The sequence below is a fragment of the Paroedura picta genome, chromosome 6, assembly GCF_049243985.1.
Source record: "Paroedura picta isolate Pp20150507F chromosome 6, Ppicta_v3.0, whole genome shotgun sequence".
Taxonomy (NCBI): Eukaryota; Metazoa; Chordata; class Lepidosauria; order Squamata; family Gekkonidae; genus Paroedura; species Paroedura picta.
Window position 1 is genome coordinate 2,782,725 of NC_135374.1, and position 11,744 is coordinate 2,794,468.

Below are 11,744 nucleotides of genomic sequence, written 5' to 3' on the forward strand. Positions count from 1 at the left end.
AAGTTATCACGGAATCAAGATGGCGGAAGCCCCTCCCCTTTCCTGGGCTGAATCGGGACATCGGATTCTCGTCTCACAGCAGATGTCCTTTTTCTGACCCCAGCCGTTTCTCTTCTGCTGTGATCCAGCAGATTGCATGGGGCCCTGGGATCCTGAGTTCCTTGCCTCACCCCTCCCACCCTCAGGCTGGAAAAGAAGGACTCTGGGACCTCCAATCCCGCTCGCTTTGACTCTTGAAATCTGCTACCCCCAAAATGTGTTGCTAGCGGTGTTAATATTTGAAGATTTTCAGATCAGGGAGGGGCCTGGGAGGGGGGGTCAAGAGGTATCTGAGCTTTGTCACTTCCCATTCCTGAAGCCCTGGCTCTATTTCTGTACGTCTTTTTTGAAACGTCTTCCCCTTCCTCAACGTCCTTAGAGCTTGTCCCTCCCTCACCCCTTGGCATCTTGTCTCCCTCTTCCTCCTCCTCTAGAATTACAGCAGCTGCAGCTGCATCAAAGTCAACGGCAGTGCGGGATCCGCCGTCCCAGGGACCTGCAGCACAAGTTGCTCCAAGTTCCTGACTCCCTTTGTGGCACTGGTCTGCATCGCCGGATTTCTGGCCTGCGTCATCCACACGCCGTCCTTCATGCTCATCCTCAGGTAGCAGAAGAGGCTGGGCGATATCTCCTAGGAGCTTTGGAGGACTTGCCTTTTCTCTGCAGGGGGACCGAGAGCGGGCACATTTTGGAAATCTGCTGAGTTGGCATGATGGGCATTGAAGGGGGGGCATGACAAAGAGATCGGCTTTAAAAGTCCCGTTTGGGTCTCCCTTCCTATTATTGGTAGGCCGAGGGTGCTGCTGACAAGAGCAGGCGTCTTACGGTGTTTTGTTTTCGTTTTTAGGAGCGTTAAGGCTGAAGACAAGTCTTTTGCGATTGGGATCCAGTTCCTCTTGCTAAGAATTGCTGGTAAGTCAGAATGGCTTGTTAAGAACTGCCTGGGTGCAAATCCACCTTCCCACGACTGTTGTGCTGCATCTAGAATTCTTAGAAACAAGGTTCCCGACACACACACCCCCGACACCCCCCCACACACACACTTGTAGCTGGGTAGGAAAGGTGAGAGCCTCACATAAGGCACGTGGTGGGGCCTGGAGATCTCTCGCTATTACAACAAATCTCCAGGCAAGAGAGATCCATTCCCCTGGAAGAAATGGCCATTTGGGGAGGTGGGAGGACCCTGTGTTAAATCCCTGTGTTCAGAGTGGCCATGGGCCTGGAAGTCATTTGAGCTCTTTATTAGGACCCTAGCATGATACAACAAGAAAGCCAGGCTCATTCTGCACGTGTAGGATAATGCACTTTCACTGTGCTTTTGCAGCTGGATTTTCACATGTAGAACAGGGTGTAGTCTGCACGGGGCTTTTTACCCACTCCCAGTTCGAATGAATCCCTGCAGTCTACACTGAATTCAATTTCCACTTTGATTTGGGGGGTGCTTTAAATTTTCCCTCTGCAACATGCATGATTGATCTGGAGTGACCCTACCTTTCTCCCACGATATCCTGGAGTGGATATCAGCCTCAATATTTGAAAAATCGCCATCAGTAAGTGTGCAGATTTCTGTTTTTTGTGAACTAACTCCCTTCTCCGTTCCTGGTAGCAAAGGAGTCTTCCCTGATTGGTCAGGGTGTCAGTTCAAAGACTTCCTGGTTCCCGGTTACAATGACTGTCTTAAAGTGACTGCGCTCCAGAAGCCCTAACTTCTCTCTGCAGAGATTTGCCTCTTGGATTAATTCTCCCTCCTCTGCTGTCTCCAATCCTCTCCCCCCCCCCGCCCGAATTCAAGTAAAGAAAGAAAGAGACTCCTGCTACACTTGGGTCCCCTCCCCGCTCTGAGCTTCCCCAATCAAGTGCAGACCATTTTCTGTTTCAATTGGGGGGGATAGAGGAAGGCCCAAGTTCAAATGTATCTGAATTATGCAGGATCCACACCAGAATAAACAAAGTAAGTGCAGAATCAGCCCAGGAAGATCTACTTCTAAAGTGCATTAAAAGTACATAAACCACTGTGTGCAGAATGGGTCCAGAACGGAAGAAACCGACAACCAACCCCAGCGTGTATACAAAAGCCCCACAATGGATCTTCCCGCCAGCACGCGCTATTGGTCAGTTTCACTTTAAACTGACTGGATCCAACAGATGGGATCCAGCCCTGCATTGGTCATTTACAGGGCAGGCTTCCAATCCTGCCTTGGGCCTCAAAACCTGGTCCTCGGCAGAACTGCAGACACGGCAGGCCCTCGGCAGTTCTGGAGGCCTCACTTCCAAAAGGATGTGGACAGAATGGAGCAGGTGCAGGAGACAGCAACCAGGATGAGCCCAGCACCCAGAGAGGAAAGGCTGAGGGGCTCAGATGGCTCTCCTGAAGACTTTGAAAGGCTGTCCCTTAGGGCAGGGGTCCCCAACCTTTTTATCACCGGGGACCACTCAACGCTTGACAATTTTACTGAGGCCCGGTGTAGGGGGGGGTAGTTACTCCTCTACTCTCAACCACTGCCCCAACGCTCTTTGATCGCTATGGTAATGTTTAAACATCCCTTCAAAATAAGATACAGACACGCCACAACAATGAACATAAGGAACATTTTATTTTCATGGAAATTTTAACTCATGACAATGACAAATCAATGGGAACCCTGAGCTTGTTTCTCTGCAACAAGATAGTCCCATCCGGGAGTGATGGGAGACAATGACACCCGAAGTGTGTTGTAAAGGGCCGGGGGGGGGGGGGGGGAGAGAAGGTGTCCTTCGGGGCCCACCTCCAATTAGTCGAAGGACCACATGTGGTCCGCGGCCCACAGGTTGGGGATCGCTACCTTAGAGGAGGGCAGGGAGCTGCTCCTGCTGGTGCCAGACGCCAGGACTGCCAATCATGGGTTGAAATTACAGGGGGGGACGTGCAGACTGGATATTAGGGAAAACTGTTTTTACACTAAGAGTGTAGTCTGGAGCTCTATGATTCTGACACGGAGTTGTGGCTGATTCCTAGAACTACCCAGAAGTGACAAGAGTAGTTCTAGCAACTGCCAGAACTTTATATTGATCTTACAGAATTTCTGGACATTGCCATCTTTGTCGCTAGTGGTAACTCCAAGAAGTGGCAGGAGCTCCACCTCCAAATCTCCAGAAATTTCTCAGCCTTGATCTGGCAACCCTGCCCTCCCTCCCCTGCCAATGGCCAGGGGGGACCTGACAACAACACGATGATGTCACTTCCTGTGCATGCCAGAAATGACGTTTCAATGTTGGCTTCCACTGCTGGCCGGCTGACTGGAGGCCCAACCTCCCCGGCTCAAGAATTCCTAGCAAAAGGCCCCCAGTGATGCAGCAGCCCCAAGTAATTATGCTCCCTTTCTCAAAACACTTAGCAATGCCAGGAAAGCGGAACCACGTTGGAGACCCCTGATTCAGATGGCATTACAGACCATCATTCTGACCATGTTCATGCAGCGGAGAGCTTGGTAGATTTTCCTCGGCATAAACCAGCCCCCCTCTCCCTGCAGCTCTCTTTCTAAAAGCAGTAATGCAGAACACAGAGGAGGGGGAGAGACCAGTAGCCAGGGAGGGATGCAAGCGGCAGGGCGCTTGTAATGCAAAAAAGGAAGAAGGCAGGCAGCAGAAGTAGATAATAGAACGAGGAGGGAATGACACCAATTAACTTTCAACTGGACTGGATGAATGCAAATTAAGGCCGTAAGAAAGACATGCATCATTTCCCCATCTGTACCCATGGAAAGAAAAAGAATGTTGTATCAACTCTTCCAGCTAAGGTCTGGTGGGTCACTGAGAGCGAGGAGAGAAACAAGAAAAGCGGAAAACCAGCCAAAATGTTTATGTGTAGTTCATAAGGAAGCAATTCATAGACCCGGCTCTGGGGACAAATAGACCCCAGTCTTCTCCTTTTTTAAACGTACAATATAACTTGACCTTCAAAGAATCCTAGAGTGAGAAGGGGCCATGCAGGCCATCTAGTCCCACCCCCTGCTCAGTGCAGGATCAGCCTCAAGCATCCAGGAGAAGGATCTGTCCAGCCCCTGCTTGAAGACCCCCAGTGAGGGGGAGCTCCCCACCTCCTTAGGCAGCCCATTCCATGGCTGAACTAGACTCCTAGAATCCTAGAGTGGGAAGGGGCCATGGAGGCCATCTAGTCCATCCGCTGCCCAGTGCAGGATCAGCCTCAAGCATCCAGGAGAAGGATCTGTCCAGCCCCTGCTTGAAGACTACCAGGGAGGGGGAGCTCCCCACCCCCTTAGTTAGCCCATCCCACTGTTGCTGTTAATCCTGTGGATCCTTGCTAATTTCAGCTCAAAGCCATCTTGGGAATTTTAGCCACTGAACCGCTGATTATATTCTCTGCTGCATCAGCAGAAAAGGTTACGTTCTACTTTTCCCTCCCCAAAGGAGTCTTGGGCTGACTATTGCCTTCCTTTCCTCTCCCCACAACAGAGATACTGTGAGTTAGGTAGGTCTTAGAGAGCCCTGAGCAAACTGGGAGCTCTAGCAGGACATTACTAGCCCATGACTAGCGTTGAGCAGGGGGTTGGACTAGATGGCCTGTATGGCCCCTTCCAACTCTATGATTCTATGATTCTAGTTCAGCAGTGGAATAGGCTGCCTAAGGAGGTGGTGAGCTCCCCCTCACTGGCAGTCTTCAAGCAAAGGTTGGATGCACACTTTTCTGGGATGCTTTAGGATGCTCTGGGCTGATCCTGCGTTGAGCAGGGGGTTGGACTAGGTGGCCTATATGGCCCCTTCCCACTCTATGATTCTAGTTCAGCAGTGGAATAGGCTGCCTAAGGAGGTGGTGAGCTCCCCCTCACTGGCAGTCTTCAAGCAAAGGTTGGATACACACTTTTCTGGGATGCTTTAGGATGCTCTGGGCTGATCCTGCGTTGAGCAGGGGGTTGGACTAGGTGGTCTATATGGCCCCTTCCCACTCTATGATTCTAGTTCAGCAGTGGAATAGGCTGCCTAAGGAGGTGGTGAGCTCCCCCTCACTGGCAGTCTTCAAGCAAAGGTTGGATACACACTTTTCTGGGATGCTTTAGGATGCTTAGGGCTGATCCTGCGTTGAGCAGGGGGTTGGACTAGATGGCCTGGATGGCCCCTTCCCACTCTATGATTCTAGTTCAGCAGTGGAATAGGCTGCCTAAGGAGGTGGTGAGCTCCCCCTCACTGGCAGTCTTCAAGCAAAGGTTGGATACACACTTTTCTGGGATGCTTTAGGATGCTTAGGGCTGATCCTGCGTTGAGCAGGGGGTTGGACTAGGTGGCCTCTATGGACCCTTCCAACTCTATGATTCTATGATTCTAGGTCACCCCAGCTGGCTGCGTGTGGAGGAGGAGTGGGGAGTCCAACCCATTTCTCCAGATTAGAGGTCGCCGTTCTTCACCAGGACACCAAGCTGGCTCTCTGTGAGCCAAACCTTCTGTTTGGTTCTGAGGATTGACTTAAATCAGACCTCCTTCCTTGGACGTTTTTAAGCAGAGGCTAGAGAGTCACCTGACAGTAATGCTGATTTTATGAACTCAGGAGCGAATAAAGACCCGTCAGCCGTGAAATGCAAATGAAGAACTCTCAAGCTGGCGAGGCATTGACGATTTTTTCCCTCCAAATATATATTAGCCCCTAAGTGTCAGAACGAGTCCCTAGGAACCGCCTCCTTTTCGTTTTTTCTTCTTCTTCAAGGACATTGTTTCAATGTCGTTGTTTCTTCCTAATTATTTTCTCACCAACAGCTTCTCTTAGAATCATCCCCTCAAACAAGTAACCTGATTGTAAATGACAGTCTTGTATTTTCCAATTCTCTATAGATTGCTATTCCTTTCTAAGCCGGGGATGCAAATATCCATTACCATCACGATAGATTCCAGTTTGTTTCGGTGTTGGTCTGAAGCAGCACAACAAAACAAAATCAGAGTCCAGGGGCACCTTTAAGACCAACCAAGATTTATTCAAGGCGTGAGCTTTCGAGTGCATGCACTCGAAAGCTCACGCCTTGAATAAATCTTGGTTGGTCTTAAAGGTGCCCCTGGACTCTGATTTTCTTTTGTTGAATTATCATCATGGTATATTCTTTCAACTATTTTTCTCAGTGACCCACTGAGTGGGTGGGCAGGAAGGGATGGGCCAGTGTTTGTCTCATGTGGCCCCTCGCAGACCCAGGGAATTGCTGATCGCCACTGGGGGATGGTGGGTGAATTTCCTCCAGGCCAGTCTGTATTCTGGAGATTTTTGGTGGAGGCATCACTTGGGCATGAAATTGGGGTCACTGTGGGTGGGCAGGTAGTTGTGAGTGTCTTGCATAGTGCAGGGGGTTGGGCTAGATGACCCTGGAGGTCCCTTCCAACTCTATGATTCCCCACCCCTTACTTAGGGTTGCCAATTCGGAATTGGGAATTTCTTGGAGATTTGGGGGGCTAGATCCTGGAAAGGGCGGGGCTTGGGGTGGGGGCTCAATACACGGAAAGGCCATGGAGTTATAATTCTGGGAGTTCTCCAGGTCCTCAAATTTGGGAGGCTGAGCGAGCAGGAGAGCTGCTCACAGGAGAAGCTTTCCCCCTCTTCTGCCCCTGTTTGTAGGCCTGCATCGTATTTGTGCATTGCAAACTGCTGCGGATCCCCATTGGAGAGGAAAGCAGCGTAGCAATATCCTTCTGAGTCCCTGAGCAAGGCCTCTCTGGTTTGTTTTGCAGCCTGGCTGCCAGCCCCGGTCCTCAACGGCAGCCTCATCGACTCCACCTGCATCCTGTGGCAGTCAAAGTGCCGGAAGAGAGCGGCCTGCCGGTACTACAACAACACAGCCCTCCGGCACAGGTATGGCTAGGCTGCCAAAATTCAGATTGGCCTTGGGTAGGTTTTCCATTCTTCGGGTAAGGCCTGGAGATCTCAGATCTTTGGTTGTTCCATTAAGGTCAGTATTGTCTGCTCAGACTGGCAGCTGCTTTCCAGGGTCTCAAGCCAAGGCCTTTCCCATCCCCTCCTGCCTGGTCCTTTTAATGCTAGGGATGCTAGGGATTGAACCTGGGGCCTTCTGCACACCAAGCAGATGCTCTGACTCTGAGCCGGGGTCTCAGGCCAAGGTCTCTCCTATTTATTTATTTATTTACTTACTTACTTAAAAAGGTAAAGGTAAAGGTATCCCCTGTGCAAGCACTGAGTCCTGTCTGACCCTTGGGGTGACGCCCTCCAGCCAGTGCCTTCCCCAGTCATTACCGTTTTACCCCACAGCAAGCTGGGTCCTCATTTTACCGACCTTGGAGGGATGGAAGGCTGAGTCAACCTTGAGCCGGCTGCTGGGATTGAACTCCCAGCCTCATGGGCAGAGCTTCAGACTGCATGTCTGGTGCCTTACCACTCTGTGCCACAAGAGGCTCTTCTTACTTACTTACTTACTTACTTACTTATTGGACTTATTGCCCGCCACTCCCAAACCCAAGCCCTCCTCATGGCGGGTTACAACTGTCCATATTAAAAGCCCTTTTAAAGCCCCATTAAAACAATTCCAGACATCCTTCCATGTACAATAAACAGACTCTTAAAAACTTTAAAAAACCATGGTGGTCGGCAACAAAATATCCCCCCCCCCCAGAAATCTAGTACAGGAGTGGGTACAAATCTAGTACAAATAATTTTTTCATAATTCCAGTCAACGGGAAGAATAAACGAAGTAAAATGCCATTACACAAAAAGTACACAAGCAGGGAATCAAAACTCATTTGCTATTTTGAAAATGAGGATTTCTCTAGAAGTCATTTTGGCTCCGATTCATTAGATTAGGATTGGAAGGGGTAGCTGGTTGGCTTTTTTCTCTTCATATTTACCTGCAGCTGACTGGTCATTCCTTCCCCACCTGGAGGTTGGCATCCCTAGAGTGGGAACACTCTGGTATTTGGGCAAAACCTCCGTGGTCCAAATGGCTTCAACTATAGAGGTTTTGTCCAAATACCAGGGCAGTCAGGAGCATAACGATGTTGCTTTCAATGCACACCGGAAGTAGCACTGTCCCACCGCTGGGGTGACTCTAACACAATGTCATCACATCCCCCTTGAGCTCTGCCCCCAAATCCCAAAGAATGCCCCTTCCCCCCCGTGGTTTACAACCCTTCACCGTACTCTGGGGCCCTGTTTAGTAGGTGATAGAACAGAATCATAGAATCACAGAGTTGGAAGGGACCTCCTGGGTCATCTAGTCCAACCCCCTGCACTAGGCAGGACACTCACAACCCTATCGCTCCTCCATTGTAATCTGCCACCCCCTTGAGCCTTCACAGAATCAGCCTCTCCGTCAGATGGCTCTCCAGCCTCTGTTTAAAAATCTCCAAAGATGGAGAACCCACCACCTCCCGAGGAAGCCTGTTCCACTGAGGAACCGCTCTAACAGTCAGGAGCTTCTTCCGGGTGTTTAGACAAAAATTCTATTGAATTAATTTCATCCCATTGGTTCTGATCCCTCCCTGCAGGGCAAGAGAGAACAACTCTGCTCCATCCTCCGCATGGCAGCCTTTTAAATGCTTCCTTCCCAGCCTGACTCACTCCCCTCTGTTTCTGGGCCCGCAGCTTCATCGGCATTCAAGTCTGGTTCCAGGTCTGCTGCTTCTTGTGCCTGGTGGCCGTCTACTACCTATACCATAGGGAGGAACAGGTACAGCCAAGGTCGACAGAAGAGAACCTCCCGGACACAGTGCTGGAGCAGATGCCAGAAGCCTCCAGCTGACGTGCCCTCAGGGACTCCCAGTTCCTCCTCCTCTGCCAGGCGGAGAGACAGAGCCCTGTGTGTGAGCCCTGAACTGCACCCACGACAGAAGTGGCGAACATGGAGCACAGAGGACTCCTTCCTGTGCCCATCCCTCCGCTGGCACCTTCCCTCCTTTCTTCCGTTGTACATGCCCTCTGGAGTTAGATACCCAGCTGCCAGTCAGCAGGAAGCCGGGTAAAATGGCCATCAACCAATAAATAATCTGTCTACTGGTTATGCATCCCAAGCCTTTTGCTGGCCAAGAAGTGTCTCCATGCCCAGGCTAGCCCGGTCTCATCCCAGCTTGGAAGCTAAGGAAGGCCGGCCCTGGGTAGCATTTGGATGGCAGACCCCCGAGGAAGTCCAGGGCAGCAACACAAGAGAGACCACTCCTCCATAAATCTCTCCAATCCCTGTTTCTAGCTGGGTTTTTTTTCCCTGTAGCCTTCAGGGGTAGTCAAACTGCAGCCCTCCAGATGTCCATGGACTACAATTCCCAGAAGCCCCTGCCAGCGAATGCTGGCAGGGGCTTCTGGGAATTGTAGTCCATGGACATCTGGAAGGCCACAGTTTGACTACCCCTGCTTCACAACATCCTCTGGCTGTGAACCCCACATTTGAATCCGTCTCTTCCTCGGGCGATGGGGGGCGGGGGGGCTCTCCTTTGCAGGTTTTTAAGCCGAAGCTATGTGACCATCTGAACAGCAATGCCAATTATGAGAATTTAGGCAGAGGGTGAGAGGAAGGGCGGTAAGGAAGGAGTCAGTGCTCAGCTCTTGTGGCCCTTTCCTACAGACCCAGGGTAAGGCCGAGCACCACTTTGGGGGCAGGAAGGAATTTTCCTCCCAGACAGATTGTCTCAGGGGCCCTGGACTGGTTTTCTGCCTTCCTCTGGGCACAGAGCAGAGGTCAAGGGGGGAGGGGAGCTGGAGAGGTAGCTGTGGATTTCCAGCAATGTGCTTGGGTTTGGACTAGATGACCCTTGGGTAACCATTCCATGGCTGAACTCTTCTTATAATAAAAATATATATCCTAATGTACAGCTCAAATCTTTCCACCTATAATTTGAACCCAGTCTCTTGAGTCCTGTCCTCTGCAGCCGACAGGAACTTCTCCCTCCCTCCTCTAAGGGACAGCCTTTCAAAGACTACAGAGAACCATCCTGACCCCTTCAGGCACTCCCAAATGAACCATAGAATCATAGAGCTGGAAGGGACCTACATGGTTGTCTAGTCCAACCCACTGCACAATGCAGGGAATGCACAATTGCCTGCCCACTCGCATTGAGGGCAACAATTCCCAACTCCCCCGGACTCAACAGACCTTTATAATAACAATTTCAAATGCATAGGAAGAATAGCTTGCAGGGGCATCAGTGGAGATGGGGCATCAGTGGAGATGTGTCATCAGCAAAATTAGATTAGGAACTTCCTAATGTTTTTCTAATATGCTCTTTCTGGGTCCTGATTGGCTGATTTGGAGACTTCCTACTCCTTTGAGCCCACTTCCTCCCTGCTTGCCTACAGAACAGAACAGAACAGTTAGACAGGACTCTCTCTTTTCATACAAAGTTCTTTCTCTTCATAATCAAACTATTAAGTCTGCGGGTTCAGTGGACACAGACACAACTCTTCAGGAACAATCAGCCCTTTGAATCCAACACCAGCTAGAAACACCAAACACTGAACAATGGAACATCTCGAATTTATATACATTTGTACAAGACCTAATTGGTCCTTAACAATTCTTCATTGGGCCATAAGTCCATTTTATAAGAGTTATGATTGGCTGATTTATGATCCTTTATTTGCATAGCGGTCAGAATGAGGACTGCACACCATTTTTTAATTATTTTAAGCAGCTTGGTGTTGCACACCTCTTTGCATGTTGAAACTCTGCCACAATACAAAGTATTCTGTTGCTCCAAACAAAGAACATGCATTCCCTTCCAGGCCTGCAAAACTGCCCTAGAGAGTGAGGGTTATGGGCCCAGAAGGCAATTCCAGTCTCTTCCTATTGAGAAGCTGCCAAACAGGGAATCGATGCCATCCTCAACATACTTCACCATAACTATGATTGAGCCCAGTGGCCTTGATTATGATGAAGATGAAGAAGAGCTGGTTCTTATATGCCGATTTTCTCTTCTGCTGGTCTTAAGGGTGCCTCTGAATTTGCCCTGCTCCTTCAGACCAGTAAGGGCACCCGCCTGAATCGTACTTCACCATAGCACAGCTCTAAATTCTGACTGCAATGGATCAAAATGTGAAGAGGGTTTGAGGTTTGTGTGTGGCCTACCTGGAATATCCGATGCAGTTCAGCAAGGACACGTAGTCTGTTCTTGGGAGCCGAGAGCCACGCTGCATCTTTGCTTCTAAAAGCGTTCCGCTTCTTTCACTTTATATTTAAATTTCTTCCTGGAAGGGAACAGAAACAACAGCGAAAATAATGCAGCAGAAAGGCCGGCCGGTCACGCTTATTGGAAACCCTCTCGGTACTTCCACGCCGACTTCTTTATCGGCAGAGGTGAAATTAATCAGAAGGGAAGCGGAGCTGCACGGACGGCAGCTGAAAGCCAGGGCCCGGCAGCTCCATAATTCATGAGACGGGTAAGTACCCTTTTAAGAGGCCCGGGAGCATCAAAGCCGTTATCCCGAAGCTGGAGATCTGCTTTCTTCGCGAGCAATTTGCCAGGTTGTGCCTTACAAAGATTGGGTGTTCTCACTCAGCCCTACTCTGCCCCAAGACCTAGCAAGACACAACCCCAAAAGAACTGGAAGAAGATGTGATGGAAGCAGGCGATGGAAATGGTTCCTTGCTTGGGTCAGGTGCATACAGAGTTCCTACGCATGTGTGTGTGCGTATCCATGCGCCATGGAAGAATCATAGAATCATAGAGTTGGAAGGGGCCATAGAGGCCATCTAGTCCAACCCCCTGCTCAACGCAGGATCAGCCCTAAGCAT

The 11,744-nt window shown here is 50.1% G+C and overlaps 1 protein-coding gene across 2 annotated transcripts in view; it reads left to right on the forward strand.

Moving 5' to 3' along the window:
- SLCO2B1 (solute carrier organic anion transporter family member 2B1) overlaps positions 1-9,018 on the forward strand; it is a 53,270-nt gene extending 44,252 nt beyond the window's left edge. For both annotated transcript variants that reach the window (XM_077341162.1, XM_077341163.1), the window contains 4 exons: positions 474-643; positions 887-951; positions 6,742-6,862; positions 8,606-9,018. In XM_077341162.1, coding sequence (XP_077197277.1) covers positions 474-643; positions 887-951; positions 6,742-6,862; positions 8,606-8,762 — 513 coding nt within the window. In that variant the 3' untranslated portion in view covers positions 8,763-9,018. The remainder of the gene's footprint in view (positions 1-473; positions 644-886; positions 952-6,741; positions 6,863-8,605) is intronic.
- Positions 9,019-11,744: the final 2,726 nt, after the last annotated feature.